The following is a 26,146-nucleotide window of genomic DNA, read 5'->3' on the forward strand; positions in this document are numbered from 1 at the left end:
GGTTAAGTGTCCTGCTCAGGGACACGATGGTAGTAAGTGGGGTTTGAACCCGGGTCTTCTGGTTCACAGGCGAGTGTGTTACCCACTAGGCTGTTACCACCCATGACATAGAATTTAAAAGGGATCATATCTGTATTTACAGTCTGATAAAATGTACATGATCCCGGCTGGTATGAAGACTCTTCAGAATTTCCTGACGGACTGACGGGCCGCATCCTGATTGTGGTGAAGCTTTGTTCTCCGCCAATCTCTCCAACCATCCATCTCCACCCCGCACACACACACACACACAGAGCAAGTGCTACGCTGGCATATGCCCTCCAAGGCACCGATGGGCCATAAATCACTGCTTCATGCCGCGGACATTATTCAGCTGCTGTAAATGTAAAACTGACGTGGACGGTTCCCGTCCTGTCCGTATCACAAAATTCCTGCCCAGTCTCTTATGGGAGGTGTGGAAGTGCAGGGAAGGGGAATTTTCATCGTTCTTGCCTCATCTGCATCCGTTTCCAAATGAGAAAGCACTTCGGAATTCGATGTCCCAGTCATAACAGCTGGACACAGGGAATGCTGGGAATGATGAGGGAATAATTACGGAGTCCTTATTACTCGGGACGTGAATAAATGGGGGGAATTTGGACTGAATGACTGAGCCGGAGCTAAAGGGGGTTGATGGAGACACCCGAGAGTCGGGGCTCGGGGTTCGAGCTGGAGAGCTAGACTGCGTCCTCTGCACAGATGAAGACGACGTGAAGGAGGACATGATCGTGACCCACACGCCCTTAATGGGGAAACTTTTTCTAGAATAAACCCCGAATCCGTTTATTATACTGAGCGTTATTAATTGAAGAGTCGCACTGAATACGAAGCAGGCTGCTCTCGTTTAAGAGAAACGGGTGGACGCGGTGCGTAAGGACGCGGGGAGACGCGCCGGGGACACTCACGTGCCATATGGCGAAGAAGATGAGGGACGCGCAGAGGACCAGGGACAGCATGTAGCAGAAGGCGGCGAAGGTGAACATCGTTAACGGTGCGCCCGGATCTTCATCACCACCGTCACCAGCGGCAGCGGCGTCGTCTCCGGCTCGTACCCGCGGACGGCTGGTTCAGGAGCGGGGACATCCAGAGGGCGGGAGACGGTAATCCATCCTGCCGCGGTTTACGCGGAGAGCAAGAGCTCCGCAACTCCGCCGCCGGGGTAATAAACGCACGCCGAACAGGTGGATTTAAAGCGCCAGAGTCCCGCCCCTAAACCACGCCTTTTATTACCCACACTATACTTCTACACAGCTATACATTTAAACTTCTATCTATACAGCTATGCTTCTATACATCTCTCTATACATCTATACTTCTTTCTATACAGCTATACATCTATCTATACAGCTATACTTCTATACTTCTATCTATAGATCTATACTTCTATCTATACAGCGATACAGCTATACATTTATCTATACAGCTATACTTCTTTCTATACAGCTATACTTCTATAATTCTATCTATAGATCTATACAGCGATACAGCTATACATCTATCTATACATCTATACTTCTTCTATACAGCTATACATCTATCTATACATCTATACTTCTTTCTATACATCTATACTCATATCTATACAGCTATACATCTATCTATACATCTATACTTCTTTCTATACAGCTATACATCTATCTATACAGCTATACTTCTATAATTCTATCTATAGATCTATACAGCTATACATCTATCTATACATCTATACTTCTTTCTATACAGCTATACATCTATACTCATATCTATACAGCTATACATCTATACTTCTTTCTATACAGCTATACCTCTATCGATACAGATATACAGCTATACTTCTATACATCTATCTATACATCTATACTTCTATCTATACAGCGATACAGCTATACTTCTGTCTATACCACTATACATCTATACTCATATCTATACATCTATACTTCTATCTATACAGCTATACAGATACACCTCTATACAGCTATATATGTATACTTCTATCTATAATTCTATACTTCTATATATACATCTATGCATTTATACTTCTATCTACACATCTATACTTATATTTATACATCTATACAGCTATACAACTATACATCTATACATATATCTATATAAGCCATGTTTATTTGATCCTGCATGTGTGATTTGCATATTGATCATGTTTTATTCATGGAGCACTTTTATTCCACATTAAAGGGGTGGGGTGCTCTGGATAACTGTTTGTGTCGTGTAGCTGGATTGCACTTTGTCAGGTCTCTACCCTATGACCTGTTCAACTTGGGGGTCCCACCTGAAGGCTGAGGAACACTGAAGAACACAAACCCCCCCTGACCATGACAAGGTGGAAATCCCTCAAAATATTCATCATCAGGACAATCCTCAGCGGCGTTAACTCTCCCCTTTATGTGCTGCTGGGGTGGACAGTGAATAAGCTTTAGTTTGTCTGGGTCCTCCAGTCCAGCAGACAGGCTGACAGTGGTGCTTGTGGGATAGAGCCTGAAACTGTGAAAAGGACCATGGACTAGTCCCCCATTTTTTTTAGTTGATAATTAAGTCACTAAGATTTGCTGCTGCATCTAAACCTACACGTATGGCTTCAATTTATAAAAATTCGTTAGATTTACCGCTATAAATAATCCATTGTCCATATTGACTCTGTGGGTAATCTATTGTCCTCACCTTTCTGAACCAGAAGACCCAGATTCGAACCCCACTTACTACCATTGTGTCCCTGAGCAAGACACTTAACCCTGAGTGTCCCCAGGGGGGGGGACTGTCCCCGTAACTACTGATTGTAAGTCGGTCTGGATAAGGGCGTCTGGTAAACGTGTAATGTAATTAAGTGTCCTGCTCAGGGACACGAAGGTAGTAAGTGGGGTTTGAACCCGGGTCTTCTGGTTCGTAGGCGAGTGTGTTACCTGCCAGGCTACTTCCACCCACCCGTACGTCTGACCCTGTGACCTCACAACTGTGGCTGTGACGTGGGACATGGAGAGTCGGTGGACAAAGCCAGCCAGTGTGAAAATGAATGACATACTGGCGCCACCTTGTGTCACCCACGTGATACAGCATCTCGGCCACAGAGTAGAAAGTCTCAGTCTGTGCTCAGTGTCCACGGCCGATTGTCCTCCAGGGCAACGGTTGTGTAACGCAGGAAGTGTAAAACACTTACTGGCCATTTTTTTTACAGAATGCAGGGAACAGGTAAGAAATTCCCATTATTATTCCAATAGCAATCAGGGAGACAGTATTACTACTAATAATTAAATGTATTTGTTAATTCTATTATTATTATTATAGGGTTTCAGGGGTATTTTGACATTGTGCTTCCCTCTGGTGGGTCTGTCAGACAGAAACCGACGGACTCTGAACGGAACCTCAGAGGAACAGGAATTCCGGCCTCACATTCGGCACATGGAGCCGAACCTGACAGAGTGAGGCACCGAGGGACGTGGGAATATGAAATATTCACCACGGCCCCGACAGTGATGACATCGTGCGGTTACCGTGTACATTTTAATCAGCATCAACTTTACAATGTTGGATTTGTCCCTCGGGTTCCTTTAGAATTTTAAATTGTTAAATAGAGATTAAAGATTACTACAATTAAAATATGTTATGCGATGTAAACGTTTCATTTCCACCCCGTCGCATATTCTCGCATCGTTGTTTTTGGTATTTGTATACTGGGTAACCATAGAAACCGTGGCTCCAAGGGAAACATATGATTGGATGTATGGTGAATATTATTTAAATGGGGAGTGTTTATTGGGTGTCATTTCCAAACGGCTCATATTTCACACACTGGAAGGACTGGATTAGGTGTGTGTGTGTGTGTGTGTGTGTGTTATACAATATAATTTCCCATACAGTATCCTCTCAGAGTCAGAATTCTCAGTGAAATACGTCATTTTTCTTAATGAATGATTTTGCAGATCAAATTGGACGCTAGCTGAATAATCGAAGAGGATGAATTTTTATTTAACGTTTCACCTTTTGAAGACGTAAAACTACTGAACTTGTCATGAACATGAAAATGCTGCGAATGTCTTATCATCAGGTCAGTGCTGGTGCCGGGCAGCCAGGGGTGGGAAACTTCACAGCTGGACATGAGATATGAGAACACGTGTGTGCAGGAAGTGTGAAGGCAGCTTAATGCTGACTGGGTGCAAGAATTCTGCACGCAAAATCAAGAGATAATGAAGAACCTTTTCAGTTGTGTGTATGTGCATGTGTGTGACGGGACCCTGTTTTAGAACACCGTGTGTGTTAGGACCTCTGTGTTCTGTGTACCAGCCTCAGTATTTGTGAAATATTGTTATTATATTTAAACACGAGGACAAAATACAAGATCCTATTATAATTTGTTCTTAAATGATGACAGGCCAGCAATTTTCCAGCAATAAAGTAAAGAGCAAAATATCCACATGAACGCATGTTATCAGCATTAATCATATCTAGATTCCATGGTCAAACCCACTGGACAGGAATGCCTGAGCGTCATCAGAATATTCTGCCTGGGACATATTTTGCTCCCTGCCTGTGATGTCCGCAGAAATCTGTCATGTTCTGTACACGTAATTATGCAAATTGATGAATATAATAATTCCACCTGGAGTCATATTTACAGTGAACGTATTGCCTGTTGGAATGTCCATGTAGGTGTGGCCTTGACTGGACGTCCCGTTTGCGGTGGCTTCCTGAACCTCGCTATGCCGATGCCCCGCTCCCGCAAATTAAAGACATAAAGTTCCTGGAGGGGACAAAGCTGCTGAGGTCCTTCCCACGTAGGTCTGGATTCATGTGCATGTTGCAGGATGAGAGGCACTAAATCTGAGTGGTCAAAATGATCTTTCCTCTCGACAGAGGCCAACATGGAGTCTCAGGCCGAATGGACCTTCCACCCGAACTGTGGCCAGCTGAGGGTCTTCCACCGACGGGCTCAGCTCCCCAGGACCGAGCAGACGCTGGAGCGAGCTTTAGGCAGGAAGAAGCCAGGTGAGCGTGCAAACATGCCAAAGATGAAATTAACAGGGTGGTAGGGGCCTAGTGGGTAACACTTTCGCCTATGAACCAGAAGACCCGGGTTCAAACCCCACTTACTACCATTGTGTCCCTGAGCAGGACACTTAACCCTGAGTGTCTCCAGGGGGGGACTGTCCCTGTAAATACTGACTGTAAGTCGCTCTGGATAAGGCCGTCTTGTAAATACTGTAAATGTAAATGTAACTCATGTAATATAGAAAATTGTGAAAGTGATTCCCATTGTGAAACACTGCAGCACAGCACACGGTGTCACAGTGAAATGTGTCGTCTGTGTTTAACCGTCACCCTTGGTGAGCAGCGGGCAGCAGTGTGTTCATCAAGGTGGACCTCAGTGGTACCTTGGCGGTTCGGAATTCGTTCCTGATTATGGGGTCCACTTTCTTATTCGCTAGGACACCAGTGACCCGTCTTACTTTTCGAATCAGCTGCATGCTCCACGCACGGGAGGCTGCTCTCGTCGCTCTAGTTAAAAATGCTCAGACTAGCGATGGAATTTAACCAATTTTCTTCTCCTTAAGTCCCAAACAGCCACAAATCAACAGCAGGCGGCAAACCATATGTAACTGCAGAATACAGCCCCAACTTCCACAAGTTCTGGTCTTTACCACTCATTCCGTTTGGGTAAGAAATGTACATTTACTACATTTTAAGTACATTTTAAAGTCCCATTCAGTTCCATTAATCGCAATTGCAATTAACCCCATGCACATGCATTTGTCAAAATAGTAAAATTACTAAATAGTCAATAGTAAATGTCTTTAAACACGAAATGAGCTTTGGACATAAAATTCAAACCTTCATAATACCAGCAGGTGGCGCCTTCGCCAAGGCCCATTTTGAAGGAGAAGCATATTAAACATATTAAAGCTTACTGACTGATTAGGGTGCACATACCAAGGAGCTGAACAAGACTCTCATCCTTAACATTTCCATCGAATGACAATTCAGGAATAATGCTGGATTCATTTACCTTTCTTTTCTTATCATCTTAGTACCAGCGGCAATTACAAATCGGACACATTTGGGCCTCCTCGCCACCCTAAAACCAGGCAGAGGTAAAGTCTGGAATTCCTCGCATTCCTTCGCATTTGATGAATGATGGAGAGGACGCATTTTATTTCTGCGCCACAGCTCGAAGAAGAACCTGGACCGGGAGGCCGAGCTGAAGGAAGTGGAGAGACTGAATGACTGGAGGCCGTCTCCGGATCTCGTACAGTCAGTAACAAGTCGCCATGTGAAACATGCATGAAGCAGAACCTTCACAGGATCTCGCTGGTCCTGGTCAACTGGATGTGGCGTCGCAATAAATCTGAACGCACGGGATCTTTACATCTTTTTTTTCCTTTGTGTGACACTGGGATAGTTTTCACTGAAGCTGTGCAGAGGACTGCAGCCAATCACAAAACCAGGAGTCGGCGAGCCAATAGCGTTCAATTCTGAAGCCCCACCCATTAAAACAACAACAACAACAACAAACCGAGGTGAAAAGGAAAACATGGTAAAATACCGCCAGCCATTCTCTCCGTGTATCTGGTCCTAATTCTAGAATTGACATGGTGACATGAAATGTGAAAGAGTAAGTGAAAGTAATTGTCACTTGTGATACTCATCAGCACAAGCACAGCACACGGTGCACACAGTGAAATGTGTCCTCTGTATTTAACCGTCACCCTTGGTGAGCGGTGGGCAGCCATGACAGGCGCCCGGGGAGCAGTGTGTGGGGACGGTGCTTTGCTCAGTGGCACCTCGGCGGGTCGGGATTCGAACCGGCAACCTTCTGATTACGGGGCCGCTTCCGTCTGATGTTCACTGCCAATTCAGCTCCACTGATGAAGCCAGAAGCTCTGGTTGAAATAACCGAAGCCAACCCAGCTGCAGACAAAATACATGGCTCCACAGCCTGCCACTAGCCTGGATTTTCCTGAGCTCCGCGGCTCTTTTCGGTTCTTCAGGGCCCGCCGGGATGAAAATGTTCTGAATTTTGAAATCCCTTGTTTTGCTATCCAGGGTCTGGCGATTCGTTCTACTTGTATTCTGGGATTTCAAAGCAACACAACATTAAATCCCCGTTAACCAAACACAAGAATCTCAGGATTCCCACATCTGGTTTAATGGGGCCACAGTGTCGCCTGGTGGCCATGTAAAGAACAACAGGCAGACCAGTGATATGCAGCAGCCAAATATCCAGCAAAACAGTTTCATTTTTATACAGCCACTGAATCATATTTTCATAAAAAAAAAATTATTAAAATACAAAGGACAGTAGATTTTTTTTTGTTTAGAGCTTTGAGCTTTTAGAGTTAATTTTTTTTGATGATGATGTATAATTTTTAATATATATATTTTTTAATTTTTGTAGATTTTATGCAACCAGGACAGTAGCAGATAAAATAAAGTAATAAGCTATGTAAAATATCTGGACTCACATTCAAATTTTATTTGTATGACTGTGTATGTGACAAATAAAATTAGAATTTGAGACCAGATATTTCACATGGGCTTCATATGTTATTACTTTATTTTCACTGCTACTGTCCTGGTTGCATAAAATATACTAAATTAAAGAAATATATATTACAAATCAGCAAATCTAATCAAATTTTAACTTACCTTCGTGCCTGAAATTTTCCCCTTGTGTTGGTTATCCTGATTTTTTGGATCCTGATTCATTCAGAAGTGAAGGTTGCAGCTGCATTGTAGCGAGGGAGCTGCAGCTACTGTTCAAGGTCCACTGAGATCCACTGAGGTCATGATGCCTGCTGGTTCCTGGCAGCCTGAAATCTACCAGAGGGTCACCACAAGCACCAAGACCATAATGGCTGAAGCCTCAGGTGGTCTTCAAATGCACCAGTAGCATTATATTGGACATACACTGTGGACAATGACACCAGACTAACACCTAATCTGCACTGTCCAGTGGCTCCAAACATGAACATGTCCTTTTTAAATCCCAATTTTGGACTTTTCTGCCTTTAGCAACCCTACCACTACCCCTGTTGGCCTGTTTTAGCTTGGACAAATCATTACCAACCCTGGACTGACACACATTGTACACTCACTCTACCCTGGACGGGTGTCCAAATAAATATTGTAGTTGATGTTGGTATTGCTATGACTGGTAACACACTCACCTATGAACCCGAAGACCCAGATTCAATGCCCACTTCCTACCATTGTGTCCCTGAGCAAGACACTTAACCGTGAGTGTCCTCAAGGGGACTGTGCCTGTCACCACTTACTGTGAATCGTCTAGATAAGGCCGTCTGATTAATGCCTTAAATGATCCTGTGTTTTTTTTTTTTTATTTGGCCTGGACAAAGGGGACGGTCTTCTTGGAGGGTCAGTATGTTTTTGTCCACTCAAGTCCTGTGCTGATTGCTTCACCGATGCAACTGCATCACCATCTTCAAGATGTGGTCATGCCTCCACAGCTCAAGGGCTCCTTGCTTGGGACGCAGTGGCCCTGCTGTGCCTCATGTCATGAGGTCACACAATTGCACAATTGGTGCATTTCTGTGTTTGGATTTTGTGGATTTGTGAGGATCACCTTGCAACAACAATACGTGATCAATATCCAGGAAAAGGTGGAGTATGTGCAAGCTTTTTATGTAAATGTGTTAGGATATGTGGTGTATGTGCAAGTTTTTCTTGATATGTGGCTCATGATTATGAGTAGCAGCGTATTCCCAACCGGTCTAGCTAACATTTGTTGAGAAACTAGCCACCAGAAATGTCCATCAGAATTAAATCATACCGCTACCTGATTCCTATGGTAGATTATATGCTAAATTCTTGTAAGACGACATCGTATGGGACTGAGGCAGGGGCAGAAGGGATTTTAAAGTGAAAGAGTCCTATTTAGTTCTACAACTTTGAAAAAAGCTCTCAAATAAAACCATGGATGTTGTGGCACCTGGACCGGCATGTTCTCCCTGTTAAATGCCCGCATAAGCAAGTTCATGCACCCAGTAGTGTAGCAGGTCAATAGGCGTGCTGTAATTTGATTGGTGCACTTACATTAACAGGTCAAAGGTTAAAACTTAAAAATGGAACAACTGCCTTCACAAAAAGTAGTGGATTAAAAGAAAAATGTCTGACATTGAATAGTACCAGAGTAAAAGTAAAAAGCCTCCTCATATGTAAATACTTTAGTAAAGTGCAGAAAATACTACTGAAATGCAGTAAACGAATTGCTCCGTTAACGTCCACTACTGCCGATGAGTACATTTAAAAAAGGCGAAACCCGTCACAGACACAGGTTGGTGTTTACTGGGCTGGTACGGACCCCCGGGCGTATTGATGAACGCATTATCACCCATTGATCTGCGGCCATCAGCGAAGCACCGCAGTGCGAGCTTTTCTTCTGAAGCCTGAATATTGACATTATCAGCTGGAGTGCTCTCTCTTGCGCCTCCAACCTTGTTTTTCGGGTGCAGGAGGAGCCCGGGTGGGGCGCCAGCCTACCGTCATACCACGATAGCCAGATTATTGACTTGTTTTTCTTCAGTTTCTCCTTCACTTACCAGGATATTTGCACAAACTACGTAAATTTAGAAAAAGTTGCGGTTGTAGCTGGAGTGGCCACCAGATCTGTCATCCACTCGTGGCTTCTTCTATGAAGCCTTGGCTGGCCCAACGCTTTTAGACTAGATGGGGTTCTATCCATGATGGTTTTTACCAAACAAACAAGCCAGATCAACATCGAGGAGCCTCCTGTTTGCTGGTCTACCCACCGGAGTGGTTACTACCTAATTTATTCATGTCCCGCCACAGTTCATTAGTGGCCAAATGTAAATGAAGCCTGGGAACTGAACAAGTCACCCAAAGTCTTCCAGAAGCTGCGAGGACAACTATGAGCTGAATATTCCAAATGCGTTCAGCTTCAGGGGTTTCTACCTGACGTAATTTTTGTAAAAATTCAGGTAAAATATGCTTTGTGAAATGTTTGGACAGTTTGAGAGGGAATGATCATTGTGAGCGGTAAAGCGATTCAGCCTCATTGCAGGTCTTCACTTGTTCCATTGTAGTCCACTGCATGGGCAGGGCTGCGGTGGAGAAGATCCTCCTTAACTGCCCGGTACTCGCTCTGGGAGGAGAGCCCAACATGTCATTTCCACTCAGATAGAATTCTGTCCTGTGTGTGCTGTTTAATATGCCTACGCTGCTATCATTTGATATTTTCTGAGGTGGGATCTGGAAAAAAAGGGAATTTTATACAATTTTTACAGAATAAAGTGAACTTGAATATACTTGCTTGGTAAAGGATGAAAAGCTGGTAGATTCTACTGATACTGATATTCGTGGTCGTATTACAACAAGGCATCAGCACCTCTGGGAACCTTCCTGTTAAATTGAGGGAAGTACCAACAAGACGCATCTTCTCGCCTGCGACCATATGTCTTTTCTGGATCTTTTTATGTGTTTTAGTTGTATAACAGAGATTGTGCTGGGGCCGCTTTCGTCTGCAGCAGAACATCATGTTTCTTTTATGATCCACCGATGGGAGCGTTGCTGATGCCGAGCCAGGAGCCCAGGCGAGCTTGTTAACAGCAGCGTGGCGGGGTCAGGGCAGCCTGGAAGACTGTGGAGCTTCAAAAGACACTGTGACAGAGCAAATTCTAATAAAATATATGATAATAAGAAGAATTACCCAGTTAAAAAAGCTGTAAGTACATTAATTAGAACCAGGATTGACTTGACTGGATTGTGTGTGGCTTACAATTAAGGTTGTGCATTGTGTGTTTCGACAGTATATTACTTAAGAACATATATTATTTAAGGTTCTACATGTTTGAACAAGATGGCAAAAATACAATTTCAGAAAAGTCCGAGGATATTTTTGCACGTAAACAACTGCTCGTCATTTGCAGACCAGGGTTTGGACATCATGGTTTCATGACAGCGCTACAGGCCCTTCAAAACGTGGATTTATCATCACATTCCGCAGCCACTAGAGGACAGTGTTCATTTTCCCAGGCATGAACTTACTGCTTCATAGAATACACACTTGCTCAAAATAAGCCCCAAAATGTCTGAAATATCTGAAGATCGGCCGTGAACGTTGAACCCGGAGCCTGAAAGTGCCTGTGAATGGGTGGCTTACAGCAATAAGAATGCTAAAAAGGACCTGATTCCCGCTATACAAGATCACACGGTGCTCTGATCAATAAAAACAAGACGCTGGCATGGACAGGACGACCTAAATAAACTAAACGGTGCAGAGATGGGGAGAGGTGAGACAAGTCCGTCCAGGCCTTTCAGCGCAGGACGCCATGACATCAGTGGCCTGATGACCCGGCGAGGATCCAGGGAAACGTTTCAAGCCGTAGTTTCACCTTGACGGACACACGGCGGTAATCAATACCGCGCACCAGGGGCGAAGAGGTGGGGTCGCGGAAGGTGTGTTGCACATCGATCGTCGCCATTCGCCGAGCCTCAGAACAGAACACGCATGGAGGATCAAATGAAGAAATGATGGTTTTCATATCTTCTCCTCCACACGTCGGTATTGCAGAACAGATCTACACACACACGTGCAATGCTGATTAGATGCATGTAGTGCAGCGTGACTTCTAAAGATCTTATACCAGTCAGCAGAAGGCATTGATTAAAAATTCCGTGTTTTTTTCACCACGCACCACTGCACTATTCAACAAGAGATGCTTTACACTGATGAATAATTATGAATATTGCTCAAAACCGACAGCATTTTACTGCTGACTTGGTGGACAGGACTTTGCAGTAGTTTTAATGCTCAAGATGTTTTCTCCTTATATTATAGTATCTATAGTTATAACTATTGTGAATTCTGCAGGGGTGCGATTAGTAATCAATAAGGAAAATCCTCATAAAGTCCTTAAAACCCTTTTCATTAAATATTAGCATAATTAAATTACCCCGGTTGTGACATTAGGCCGTTAAACAATCTTTGGGGAAAATTTCTAATTCATAACCAGTGATTAGTAATGTGTAACTTATACAAGAACAATAGACATTGTGCTTATGCATTGTAAAAAAAAAGAAATATCTGCCAATATGGTGACCATAGTTTCTAAAAACACGATTCTAATTTAAATAATACAGTTTATCTCTCTTTCTGTTCTCTGGCTGGTCATTGTTGAGATTTTGCATGGTCACCTCCTCTTACCTTCAGCGCCAAACTCGCTGTTTGCACAAGGCCCCGCCTGATCTGCGGTTACCATGGCAATAAAGACCTCAGCCGCACGTGCAGGGACACGAGCGATCAGACGTGGCCTGCCCAGACTTGGATCCCGATGGCAGTGTGACGAGGCGCCAAGAAGGGGTGACGTCCCGCCCGTGGGGATCAATAAGGCCCCGCCCCCCTGAGATTTCACAGGGACACCCCTCTTTCGCGCCCTGTCTTGCTGTCACCTCGTTATCAAGCCCCGGTACTCTGAGGACTCCCCAATAATGCAATTAATGGCGCGTTAATGCAGGAGCGGCGTTTTCAGCCCCTCCTCTGAGTTCAGATGGGTCACGACTCGGCACGCCCTTCCGGCTCGGAAAGGTTCCGTGTCACACGTGTGTTGTCACCTCCCCGTCACACCCAACCCCCACAACCTCCCTCTCCGTCTCCACATTCCCAGGTTGGGCGGCGGCTCCTCCACGTCGCGGTCCAAAAAAAGCCGCATTTCACACATGCTTAACGTGCCTTATGTCCATCAATTCGTGCGGCGTCGCCGGGTGAAGGACGGAACACGGGAAGTGGATGAGGCCGAAGGGAAAATGCAGAACAGGAAGAGGAGATAGTGAAAATGAACCGCGATTCCGAAAATATTCCACTAACTGCCCAATTCTTCGTTCTTCTGGCTGGTTCTTCCTCAAACTGAGTTATAAAGCCAACGACGGCGCTGGCACAACAGCAGGAACCGGTGTAGAAAGTGTGCTTTTTAGACCAGCTCTTCAGCGTTTTTCTCCCATCAAACACTGCGGCGAGGATTAAGTGGGAAAGTGTCACTCTTGGCAGTGAGCAGGATTTCCATCTAAAACCATCAAAGTGTTCAATATTAGTCCAGCTCATGAATAAATTCTGCCGCTTATCTGAGTTCCGGAAATATATATCATCATCAGCCAAACGGCGTCTTTCACGTACATCAGGGGTTGATGTTTATTACAGAAATTTTGCATACCCAATGCATGTTTATACTGGAGCAGCGGTGGCCTAGCTGGTAAGAAAGCGGCGCCGTAATCTGCCGGTTCGAATCCCGAGCCGCCAAGGTGCCACTGAGGTGCCACAAGGTGCCCCGTCCCCACACACTGCTCCCCGGGCGCCTGTCATGGCTGCCCCGCTGCTCACCGAGGGTGGCGGTTAAATACAGAGGACACGTTTCACCGTGACACCGTGTGCTGTGCTGCGGCGTTTCACAACGACAGTCACTTTACTTCACTTCTGAATGATTTATTTGTAATTTATTGCTTACATGATTAAAGTTTTAAAGCCATGTAGCATTTAAAGACTGTTTGAGAAAGTCAATTACTTTTTAATTATGACGATTTCTTTGGAGCAAATCCCACCAACAAACAAATCGGTATCGGCGTCGGTCACATTACTATTGTAAACATCGGTATTCTTTCCTTTTCTAAAGGAAACGACACAATTTAAAGGACCAATGGGGACCAGGACGATCGAGACAAAAACACACACATCTACACACTGAACAACGGACCTCAGCCAACTGACCGTGTATTGTGTTGTATTTTACAATCCAGTCATTATTGTTGGATCAGGACACATTTCACTGCGTGTTGTGTCCTGTACAGCTGTGAGTGAAGGACGCCAGCCTCATGGTCCTGCGTGGTAGATTTCTAATGCTGTTTTAACACAGTGAAGCAACAGGGCCGACCACAACCAGGCTCAAAATGTTAAAGTGACGCAGACCAAACAGATTCTTCTCCAACGTAAAAGTATCTGTTCTTTGAAAAAGGCCATAGTGAATAGTGAAGATGCCGCAATGGTCAAATCATTTGGCAAATTTGCACTAATTTGGCTCTGATGCAGCCTCTCCTCTGTTCTTTTTTTTTTTTACCCTGGTCACTATCGACACTGAAAGCTGTCATTGTCACGGCCTCAATCCGTCTGTCCCCATTCACCCCCACCTGTCCCCTGACTCCGGCTCCAGATCTTCAATCATCACCTGCACCCGTCCGGCCAGGTCAGCCCGATTCCTGGTGGAAGGGTCCCGTCCGTGTCCCATTTTTACCCCTTTTATTCCGTCCCCCTCGCCGTCACCTTTACGCCACAGAGAGACATTTGCAGGGCTTGTGTCACTCATCATTTTTACTCATGTTACAGAACATGGCTCCAAGCCCCCTTCCTGCTCCACCAGTGGCCCTGATCTTCGTAACTCGCGCGAGCTGCGGCAGAAAAGCGCATCCGGCGGAAGATGTTCATTTTGGTGTTTGATGAAACGGAAGGTGCTGGAAGGTGCTTGAGTTTGACTCATCACCGCGGTGCCAGCAAACAGGCCCATCCACCAAGGAGACCGGCGCCTTCCGTTTCCCTTTCATCTATTCAACCTCGCCAGTGTAGGCGTGTAGGAGAGCGGCTTCTATTTCAATAAAAAGATAAATAATAAAAAGAAATGTGTAAAAAGAGGAAAAAAAAATGTGCGGAAGGCTTTTCTACTTTCATCATTTCCACTTATCCTCACAATCCAATAATCTCAACAAATTCTCTTTTTAATTTCTGTTAAAAAGAGGCAAAGACGAACTGCTGCAGAAAGCCTGGCTGGGTTATTTTTTTCTATCAGTTATTGATGCATTTAAATGTAAATTTTATTACGTACGTAGACTGCAAGTTCTCACCTGTACATTTACAGGATATCAATTGTATGTATGGGATTTCAGTGCAGTTTCACAATATTCAGTGATGAACAGCTCAAGGACAGACGTCATTGTTTATGCATTTATCAGAAATTAAGTGCAGGAAAACAGGGCAGTGCTTTATTATACTTTTAAAATGACAATTTATGCCACAATATACGTGAAAACCAGTCATTGAAACACATGGGAATGGGCAGAGATGAAGATTGTACAGCATCCATCCAGCAGGAGTGCTGGACCTGCTTTTTAGTGGTGGCCTAGCAGTTAAGAAACCGGCCCCATAATCAGAAGGCTGCCGGTTCGAATCCCGAACCGCCAGGGTTCCACTGAGGTCCCCTTGATGAAGGTCTCGTCCCCACACACTGTCATGGTGCCCACTGCTCACCAAGGGTGATGGTTAAACACAGAGGACACGTTTCACTGTGACACCGTGTGCTGCGCTGCAGTGTCTCACAATGACAATCACTTCACATGCACACACACACACACACACAGAAACCTAAAACATATTAAGAATTATATATTAAAATGTATTTACATTTCCAAAACCGTACTGGATTTAACCAGGTAGACTTTTCTTGTCCATTTTGATGGACAGCGTTAATTTTGAAAATGTATTCATTTCAGCCCAGCAGTGGGGTTTGAACCTGGGTCTTCTGGTTCATAGGCGAGTGTGTTGCACACTAGGCTACTATTTCCCCCCATAACTGCTACAGGTTTGGAAGTGCAAACCCGTTCCACCTCTTGACGACTGTAGTTTTAAACGCATTCAGGCCATATTATTTAGCTGCAGTGGGACTTATTAACAACTGCACGAGCTCACAGGCCTCTGACACGCGATTCGTCTCCAGCGCAGGTCCCCGTTGTACCGCGGAGCGTTTATGGTCACTTTGTGGGACGTGGCCGCCGTAAAAAATGATCCGCGCATTGTCTTGATTGTTTTGATTTAGGCCGAGTGACGAACGCCTTTACCCTGGGGACCCGGCGTTAAATCTCTTGTAAAGGCCGAGTGAGTATAGGATGCAGCTCGATCCCGGCTTTATGTTTGCACTAAATCAGCGCGCGGTTTATGCGCCGCCTTTTCCCTGAATGGAAGCTTTCAGGCTAATTAAAGCTCACATCTGTCACGGGCCTGTCTGCGTCAGGCCTCAAATTAGTCTAGACCAATAAAGTAAAAACACACGCTCGTTTTTTTTTTTTTTTTAAATCCTTGATCACGAATTTAAACACCAAGCCCCGCCCACAACCGGGACCACGAGGCCCTTTTTTCGTAAATGTTCCCAGTAGTTGAAATTCCCCCTGCGCTCATGTGCGATGCAGTGCGGAGGGTTTCCACGAGGAAATGTGATGGATCCGGCGTGGAGCCGTTCCGCCAGGCCCGATACATTTTTAACTTCTACAATTATCGTAGACTGATGGCTTTAGCCAGAGATTTATTTTAGTGAAGCCTCCGTCACTCCCGGACTCATTTGGAGGAGTGGAAGGGGGGGGGGGGTCGTCATGCTGCAGCATAAGCAACTGTGGATTTATTTATCGGCCGCCTCGGCTCCGTTCCCGGCTCCTGTCTCTCACAATGCTTTATGTAGATGATCAATTATTCACCATGCAGCTTTCTCATGCGTTACCTCCTGCCTTGCTGACTGGAGGGGTTGTTTCCGCCTGGGGAAAATCTCCCCAAGACTTTCCATTCAGGTCAGATGGTCGAATATGCATGAAATGACGATACAAAAATCTTCCTGTTGGTTAAATACTTACATTTTTAAGATTTATGGTCTATCTTTTGAAACCTGTGTTAATAATGCAAACTGTACTGGTGGTCGTCCGCACCGTCTGCTCCCCGGGCGCCTGTCATGGTGCCCACTGTCACTAAAGGTGACGGTTAAATACAGAGGACACGTTTCACTGTGCTGCGGTGGGTCACGTGACAATTAATCACGTCTAATGTCAATATTCATGTTGCATACTCATATTTCACAGTTTTTATGTGTGCATGAGGCTGTATTTCAGACACTTTTTTTCTTATTTACAGGTCACCTGATGTACAAAAGTCACACAAAGTAAAAAAAATATGAGTAGGAGGAGCCAGGCATCGTTTACACCATCCTAAACCTTCCATTACAGCTTCCTGAAACAATATACTGTAAAGGCTGAACATAACAATATCCAAGAAAATCAACCTTTGCATCTACAGACAATAACTAGAAGGAAGTATGGAATAATTAGAAGATTTTATTAACAGTCTTGATGAACCACTAAGCCACTCCTACCACTTCTACACAACTCCTTATGTGTATAATGTATTATTTCTCTATTTACTGCAGCGTCCCCATTAGCTTTTAAATATAAAGAAAAATTACACGAACATAATAAGCTCACTGGAGATGTTACTGGCCTCCTTGCTCGAGGAAGTGCACCAGACATCGATTTATGAGGCTGTGCGAGTTTATGACGCTGAAGAGTCAACGGGACAATATTTTAATATGTGACGGTGGCCTGTCACTTAGGGCCCCGCCTTTTTTATTTATTCCCGCCCAGCTCTTGCATGAGGATCCGGATGAGGCCCGAGACGTCTCTGCAGATGCACCATCACTCCCCCTCGTTATATGACAGGGAATCTGCTTGGATGAGATGAATAATTCTGAATATGAATGTAAACTCACACAGTTGCATTATTTACTGTGTTGTGTGCAAACGGTTGGCTTTAGGTCTGAAGTGCATCCTTGCTTTGTGGATGAAGAACAGAGTGATGTCTGTCTCAGGATCTCGGAATGCATGTTTCCCTCGGTAAATTATTGAAGACCAAAGCGTAACGAGTCCCTCATCTTTCTTTCCACCTGCAGCCAGATGTTGGTCAGAATTAAAAATGGCACCGCTTGGACCGTCAGCGCTCCCGCCTTGACTTGGCAACGTGTATTTTTATTTTTATATAATGAAACGTCAGCCGCCTCACTTTAATATGACACACGGGAAAGCCATTCCGGTTTCATTTTCGCTTGACATTTGCCTCAGAAGACGGCGAAGGCTGCTTTTACGCACTGCGCCCCACAACGTATGTGGGGAAATCTGCCCCGGGTGACAGAGTGGATTCATACAGAACCTCTCAATTCCGATGCCCAAAATAAAGCTGGTTTGCTTTTGGTTGCACATAATTATTATTCCAACATGTGCACAAAATGACCAAAATGAACCTAAAAGGAAAGGTCAGTGGCTCAAGGCTTGAAGGAGATTCAGCTCGTCACCTTGGAGGAGCTACAACTGCATTCGTCATACTATGGAGGTCATTTTCACGCCATTCACAGATATATTTCTTGATTCAGTAACAGGATTCACAATTATAATTTATGACTTTACGTGATGCACAAACGTCAGCGCAGTTACATCTATTCAGAAACCGATAAACCCGCATTTACAAACCACCGTAGATATTTGTGAATTCCCTCACATTGATTTGTGGATTTTTTAAACTTCCCTGACGGCGCTCGATTCCCAAATGTGTTCTTTTCAAAAGGCAGCAAATGAAATGTCTCCAGAGTTTAGAGCCAATCACATCAACGGATGCTGCTGATTAACGCTGTTTCTTATACAGGCGTTCCTGACTCGGGATCAGAGACATGGCCTAAAATCCAGCAGGACTCAGGACGCTGCGACCCGTCACGCCGCATTACCCGACTTGCAGAGAGGGACTCTTGTTCCTGCTGCTCGTTTACCTGCTGGTTACGGTCTATCGGGACACGCCCATGTTAACCTGGTCACCCTGCGCATACAGACATGAACACATGCGATATAATGGGGTGGTAGTAGCCTAGTGGGTAACACACTCGTTTATGAACCAAAAGACCCGGGTTCAAACCACACTTACTACCATCGTGTCCCTGAGCAAGACACTTAACCCTGAGTGTCTCCAGGGGGGGACTGTCCCTGTAACTACTGATTGTAAGTCGCTCTGGTTAAAGGCGTCTGGTAAATGCTGTAAAAGTAAATATAAAATCTTTGGGTGATGGACACTCGATAGCGCACGGCTGCACTTGAACTTGGGTTGTAAGGATTTTGCTGTGAACCTGTTGAGGGAGTTTGTCCAGACACCAGGCTGTCTGTGTTGACATGGGACGGATGGACACCACTTGATATGAGCGAGAAACACCGTTACTACCACAACAAAGCACGGGAGGATAAGCGTTACATTTAGGAATGTTCTGTTGTGTTTTCGCGATTCATTCCAAGAGACCACGACAAGTAGCGCAATGTTGTCAACATTAAATCTAACTCTCAAACATCAGTTGATGAGATTGGCTGTAAACTCTGGAGACATTTGATCTGCTAACGCCATATGGTCCAGCATAGGTGGACCATATGGGCAGTGGTGGCCTAGTGGTTAAGGAAGTGGCCCTGTAAACAGAAGGTTGCTGGTTCGAAGCTTACGGCCATACCAGCCCAAGAACGCCCGGTCTCGTCTGATCTCGGAAGCTAAGAAGGCTTGGGCCTGGTTAGTACTTGGATGGGAGACCTCCTGGGAATACCAGGTGCTGTAAGCTTTATTTTTTTAGGGGCAGTGGTGGCCTAGCGGTTAAGGAAGCGGCCCCGTAATCAGAAGGTTGCCGGTTCGAATCCCGATCCGCCAAGGTACCACTGAGGTGCCACTGAGCAAAGCACCGTCCCCACACACTGGTCCCCGGGCGCCTGTCATGGCTGCCCACTGCTCACTCAGGGTGATGGGTTAAATGCAGAGGACACATTTCACTGTGTGCACCGTGTGCTGTGCTGCTGTGTATCACAAGTGACAATCCCTTCACATTAAAAAATAGAGAACGTAAAGCAGACACATGGGCTGTTTGGATGAAGATTGGACAAAGACTGTAGATTCTTGCAACGTTCAGGCAAGGATGGGGGCATCTGCAGCTCCTCAGGCGGAACTGGGCAGGGATTCCTGATGACCATCTAAAGGCAGAGATGGAGGGTGCCATGTTACAAAAATATTTTTTTGTATTTTAAAAAATGTCACTGTTTTATTTAAAAAAATTTTAAAATAAAAAAATTAAAAAAATGTCACTGTCATGGCGAGGAAGAAGGACGCATACGCACGACGTCACAAAACAGGGGTTTAATACATGGTGGACAGGACAAGGGAAGCATCACCAAACAATGACCTGACGGTGAACAGACACAAACAGGGCAGCTTTATACAATCATACACAGGTGAATACGATCAGGAAACATTACACAGGGCGAACATGAAACTCCGGTCCGAACTCCGGACCCGGATTGGCCCCTGCCGGACCGGATCAAGACACGCACAGTATGCTTTGTATGCACAGTAAGTTTGTATGCTGGTTTAAATGATTTGGAAATAATTCTGCACACATTTAAATTAGTATAGATGCCCTGCAATCCAAGCATCGTCCTCTGCGAGTGGTTTTAATGTTCTGGCTGTTCTGTGACACACAGGAATTTCCTGTAAAGGGCATTCCCGGTTCCTTCAGCCAACTGCCGTTTTATCATCTTGGTCATTTCACGAGGCTCATTAAAGCGCCCATCCCACTACCTTCCATTACATAATACTTCCCATTAGATACCTAAATGCAAAATTTCGTTTCATTTCAATTTTGTGGTTAGATTGCAGGAAATGCAGATATGGTATATTATGTTCCAGACTGATGAATGATAAATTGCTCTTATTGACTTGGAAGCTGCCAACTCGCCATAAGCATCCATCGCTCGGGATGTCCAACTGACTCATATTTAATTGGTTAAAAAGCCGATAATGGACTTGTGCGAGTGCAAACGGGCCAGTGGTGGGACGGGAAGGACCTGTTGTCACAGTAGCCGATAAAGCCGAGGTCTCGATCCTCGGGATTGTGACACTTAATGTGACCTTGTTTCACAGCTGCCTCCACCAACACTGCCAGACGCTATGCTTTAGGCATCTGTCACAGAGTGTCACTAGGTGTGTGACACCAGCACAATCGCCTTTTGCTATTCATAACATCTTAGCCCCGTTGCCTCCAGGCGCTTCTAAGCCTGGAAGGACAGTAAGTGTCACACCAAAAATGTTTGGAAAAGTTTTTTTTATTATATAATTTTGTTTTTGACGTGCCAGCTGCGTCTGCTGCTGCAGCCATGTGCCACCGTGCAGGGCATGTCGGTGACATGGAGTGACAGTGAGAGACAGGATTAGATATATATCACTTTTCACTCACCGCGGAAATAGAAACTCTTTCTCAATCATCCATTCAAAGTCTGCGTGGGTCTCTTTTTAGCATCAGGCTTAAGAGGAGAGATGCTGAAAATCTATAAAAGATATATTAATGTCATTTAATATCATTTAAAAAATGCTTTAAAAAAAACATCCATGTCCCATGTCCCATTTATACCGTATATTCACGGTATAAATGATTAATACAAATATAAATGTGGGGGAAAAAAACTTTACATACAGATGGGCAAGCAAACATATGGCTGTCATCTTACTATGCTAACAAGTTATCAAATATTCCTTATTTAAAACAGATCTTGTATCTTTCTGCTGTGATCTATCTCTGTGTTCAGCGTAGAGATATGACTTGTAAGCAACCACAGTGTCACGTCGGGACATGCTGACGGGGGACATGCTGGGAAACGTTTACTCACAATACAGGGAAAGAAAACCAGGCACGAGGGCCAAAAACTGTGTCCCTCCCCAAAAGGGGGACAACATAAACAGACCCGCAGGCGTGCGGCGATTACCAGAACTGAAAAACTATGCGCATGCGTAAATCGGTCCACAAAGAATGTCGCAGCCGCCGATGGGCTCCCGTCCTGATTGGGCACGGGTGAGTCCGCAAGTGTCGTCCATCCTGACACACAGCAACGACCACAGCGAAGAAAAACCACGCTTGTGAGAACTTTTCTACGTTGAACGTCAACCTTCAAGATTCTCATGATGTGACGACCTTGTAACTACACGTCCGTAATCGTTTTATAACGCCGGGCTGACTGTATTTACGAGCAGGGTATCTAAAGGTTTGCCGTGTTCCTTGAGCATTTTGACCTTCTCCACTCCCGCTGCATCAGTGCAAGATGTTTGCAACTAAAACCCTCCAGTGGCAGCGACGTGTTTGAAGGTCGAACGGCGTGTGCGGCGTCGGTTCTGTCGCCGTGCGGCCCTCGCCTCAGTCACGCATTTTTAACGGAGCCCCGTTTCGACAAGAGAACGGACGAGCCGCAAACGAAGCGGAGACAGGAAATAGTCGGGGACCGGGGGCCGCCACTCTTCTCCGAGGTTCAGTCCACGTTTCCACAGGATTGATGCCCGCCACCCTGTGATGGGTGGGCCGAGTACTGGGGACACGGAGTAGAACCTCGCCGGAGTAATGTCCCGGCCTGCTGTCTAGGTATGTGCGTGCAGCGCTGATGTAGTGAGTGTACGTTTTATATATATATATATATATATTTATTTTTTATTACTTTAATATCATGTCTTGGTTTTTGCACATTGATTTACCTATTTCACCGCATATAAATATGCATTTATCCTGAGTCAACTGTTCTTGGCCTTACTGACTTCAAGCAGACTGGCGCTGGTGAGATTTTACTGGGCCCTAATACCACTGAATACTATACATGCATACCATGAAAAATCGATCAACAGAACAGAACCTCCCATCACACAACAGAACCTCCCATCACACAACTACACGCCGTGCGTGATATGTAGATATCACATCGGCAACATCGGTTTCAACATTTTGGCAGATTTTCTGCAACTTGAAGAGCTGCCTGTTGAAAATGGCTCCACGATTATCCACTTGCTAATGTGAAGTTCCGGTGTAGTTCTGCAGGTTTAGCACTTCTACGGCAGTCTGCGTTCCTTTCAAACTTCGCCTTGGGTCGTCCTTCACACCTTTCTTATCATCCGCTGCTTCGAGTGCACAGCTCCCAGTTTGCAGCCCCGGCGCAAGCTTCTAAAATACGAGCACGCTGGGCAGGCGTCTCGCGAGGACGGAGATTAATACGAATACCGTAACGACCGCGGCATTGTGGCGAGCACCGGTAATGCCGCCGCCGCCGTCGCATAATGGAAAATGATGAGTCAGTTTGCAATTAGGCCAATTCCACATGGTCCTTAACAAAGGCGCCGTTCCTCCCGGGGCCTTGGGGGAGTGGTTTTTAAAGCTGGCCAAACGACGGGTCGCCGAATTGTTCCTTGCAGCAGATTTTCTACAGCAGATGTACAGTATAATATAGTTAGGAAAGTTTTTTTTTTTTTTACCAGAGTGCTAAATACGAACCACCTTCAACAGGAACTGGGAATTCTGTGCTGTTCTCTGCCATACGTTCTCATTTAAACCAGCAGCCATGCTGGGGAAAAGCAGTCCATCTGAAAAGTAGTCTTATTACTACAGCTATAAAACGCGTCTCTGCCCTCGTTCCAACACCGTCACGCACTCTTTTATTGTCATTCTCTTCCGAGAAGTGGCTAGCGACGTAGAGCTGTGAAGATCTAGCAAGTTATATCTGTATTGGGTGCAGAGAAGCCCCACATAGTGCTAAGTAGCATTATAGTGTTTTTCTGCGAAAAGTTCAGCTACGTCTTGTAGGAGATAGACGGCAACACTGACCGTCAGTCTCGGTAAAAGGTTTTTAGTTAAATCTCCGTGCTATTGTGGCCATAACGGCCATTTTTTCTCCTTGTGGTGGATGGTATGGCTACGAACCTGGCAAGGAATCACCGACGCAATTTAATAACAGGCCACAAGCGACTTTTTCCAGAAGTACAGCTGCATCAGGAAGATGAACGGGGGACCTCACTATTGACGTTCGGAAAAAGAAAATTCATCTTCCTCTGGAGTCCGGCTCCAAATCCAGGTCAGATCAGGACGTGCAGACGGCCACATTTGGAATCTGAGCGCCGGAGAAGCCTGAGACGCTCGACTATGATTGATGCCGCGGATTTTTCCCGCAGTCTCTCCCAACAGCTTCCCGAAGCCCGCTTGGCGACGGACGCCCACCCCCAGCTCCCAGCAGCCGCCGGTGCTCCCGAAAGAACGCTCGGATTAGCATGAGTAAAGGATGCGGCTGCTAATGGGAAGAGCTTTTCATTCGGCGAGTGGCGCCGGAGGGCCGCTTCGTCACCGCAGGCACGTGCATTATTAAATGGCGAACAATTCCATTGCAATCGATTGATTAGCGTTGTCCGGACGGCGCGGGCTGAGCGGTGATCAATGAAACTCCCGAAGGGTTAACAGCGTGGAAAACGGAGCCGGGCGGAATGGATTTTGTCCCCCCGTCCCTGAAAATGGACGCTCGCGCAGTAATGGCAACGTACGGCATGCCACGCGTTTAAATGGACTTCGGTGTGTTCCGTGCGCGATTTTGGCCCATTTCACCGACAGCCGTGGACGATTACAAGATGACGTTGTCCAAGATGTTTCTTCTTTATTGTACGTGAAGCCACGGCGAGGCGACGGCCGGAACAAAAGGCCAGAGGGCCGCACCCGTCAGTCACCTTGAGTGACGCTCCCGGGCTTGACGGGGGAGCGGCGTTTTATCTCCCGCGCCCGGCACGCAGCGCGCCTAAGACAGACCCCCACATCCGCGGCCGGAGCCAAGTGGATTAGTTCTGCCGCAGCCCGGGCCCTTCTGCGGTATCACCACCTGGCAGATGGGCTTCCTTCCGGAGTGGGACGGGCGGTCCGGCACCTCCACGCGCTGGAAATTACATCAGGCTGAGCCGCAGACTTCAGATCGGAACTTATGGACCTTTATGCATCCAAAATGCTGAGAAAATGGCCCTTAAAGGACTTGGTTCTTTGGGCCCTTATACATCTCACACACTTTCATTCCTCCTGGTAGCAGATGCGTAAATGACGTCAGTTTTGTCACGTTACCGTTTAGATTATTGGACTTGTTTCCTCCCAGTTCTCGAGGTTCCTCGATTCTGCAACTCCGTCGACGTGCAGACAGAAGCGGGACCACCCCCCCAGAGGACAGTCTGGCCAGGAGTTGGTTTTTTTAATTCATCTACCCTTGAAGGCAGATGGCGAGTTCAGGAAAGGTGTTCACAACCACTGCGCCGCTCGGCCGGCGTTCATGGCGGCAAGGTTCATTCTACCCCATCCCCGTCGCCGCTGACTATCGAACATCCTGCAAATCCCGCCCTCCACGCGGAATAAGGTGATAAGATCTCGATGGAAGCCTCACTTCCCCCTTGCATTTATTTTTTTAATGCTCAAGGTGACCATCTGGTCGGAATACGGAATCGGCCGGTCCTCCCTGTGTGTTCGCGCTTATCCGGCGGGATGATTACAGCCGACCCCGAGGCGACGTTCTTCTCCGACGCCATTAGCTCAGGCTGATCCCCGTAAGTGGGAGGGCTTTGGAGGAGTCGGAATTGGCTACCTGGAGACGGCTCCTCCGGCGGACATTAGAGGTGTTTCCTGGAGCGGCATTAACCGTTTTAATATGAGCCGTACAGCAGCATCAGGGAGATCAGAATCACGTGTGGGTCAATAAATATATATGTATGAAAATATTCAATAAAAGTGACTGTATAAATATGTACATTATTCTGCAGCAGTGACACTATTTAAGGACACTCAGGGTTAAGTGTCTTGCTCAGGGACACGATGGTAGTAAGTGGGGTTTGAACCTGGGCGTTCTGGTTCAAAGGTGAGTGTGTTACCCACTAGGCTACTACCACCCCTACAGTCAGTAGTTACAGGGACAGTCCCCCTCTGGAGACACTCAGGATTAAGTGTCTTGCTCAGGTACATGATGGTATTAAGTGGGGTTTGAACCTGGGTCTAGTGGTAGAGTTACCACTAGGCTACTATCACCCTAAAATGAATAAAAACAACTCTGACAGACCATGTTTTAAAGAAGTAACAAAATGATGTGGATATAAAAATTACAAAAATTAAAGCACGTAAAAATTTATTCATTTTCATCCTGGATCTACAGGATGAAAAATGTCATATCTTGCATTTTTGGTTAGAGGCTACACCAGTCGACATAGTGTCGGTGCTGTTGTCTTTTGCTGCTCTTATCTACTGTCCACTTCCTGCTGTGACAATGTAAATTTCCCATTTGTGGGACTAATAAAGGATCATCTTATCTTATCTTATCTTATCTTATCCAAGTATTAAAACTGTCAACAGTCCATCTTTTGGTGGGTACTGTCCACAGCATCCAGTCAACCTCCAAGACCCACAAGCCTGTTCTCCTGCATCACCATTCACAAACTCATCCATTTTTGCTGCTTCAA

At 45.7% G+C, this 26,146-nt stretch overlaps 2 protein-coding genes and 1 non-coding gene across 8 annotated transcripts in view; 2 read left to right on the forward strand and 1 right to left on the reverse strand.

The window, feature by feature from the left end:
- The window catches only part of cnih3 (cornichon family AMPA receptor auxiliary protein 3), a 23,701-nt gene extending 22,458 nt beyond the window's left edge, over window positions 1-1,243 (reverse strand). For 2 of the 5 annotated variants that reach the window (XR_003742345.1, XM_028953238.1), the window contains exon 1: window positions 945-1,241. Coding sequence is in view for 3 of the 5 variants with exons in the window: in XM_028953238.1 (XP_028809071.1) it covers window positions 945-1,022 (78 nt within the window). In the remaining 2 variants the exon portion in view is untranslated. Of the gene's footprint in view, window positions 1-944 lie in introns of all 5 variants that reach the window. The other 3 variants (XR_003742344.1, XM_028953236.1, XM_028953237.1) reach the window with 3 other exon arrangements.
- The window catches only part of spats1 (spermatogenesis associated serine rich 1), a 6,693-nt gene extending 300 nt beyond the window's left edge, over window positions 1-6,393 (forward strand). Inside the window, exons 2-8 of one of the 2 annotated variants that reach the window (XM_028953234.1) lie at window positions 2,924-3,222; window positions 3,319-3,452; window positions 4,681-4,805; window positions 4,885-5,016; window positions 5,583-5,685; window positions 6,057-6,119; window positions 6,196-6,393. In XM_028953234.1, coding sequence (XP_028809067.1) covers window positions 3,007-3,222; window positions 3,319-3,452; window positions 4,681-4,805; window positions 4,885-5,016; window positions 5,583-5,685; window positions 6,057-6,119; window positions 6,196-6,313 — 891 coding nt within the window. In that variant the 5' untranslated portion in view covers window positions 2,924-3,006 and the 3' untranslated portion in view covers window positions 6,314-6,393. Of the gene's footprint in view, window positions 1-2,923; window positions 3,223-3,318; window positions 3,453-4,680; window positions 4,806-4,884; window positions 5,017-5,582; window positions 5,686-6,056; window positions 6,120-6,195 lie in introns of those variants that run through there. The other variant, XM_028953235.1, reaches the window with a different exon arrangement.
- Window positions 6,394-19,320: 12,927 nt separating this feature from the next.
- Window positions 19,321-19,439, forward strand: LOC114764041 (5S ribosomal RNA). The gene has a single exon (XR_003742484.1). It is a non-coding gene; the product is annotated as a 5S ribosomal RNA (ribosomal RNA).
- Window positions 19,440-26,146: the final 6,707 nt, after the last annotated feature.

This window comes from Denticeps clupeoides, chromosome 14 (assembly GCF_900700375.1).
Source record: "Denticeps clupeoides chromosome 14, fDenClu1.1, whole genome shotgun sequence".
Classification (NCBI taxonomy): Eukaryota; Metazoa; Chordata; class Actinopteri; order Clupeiformes; family Denticipitidae; genus Denticeps; species Denticeps clupeoides.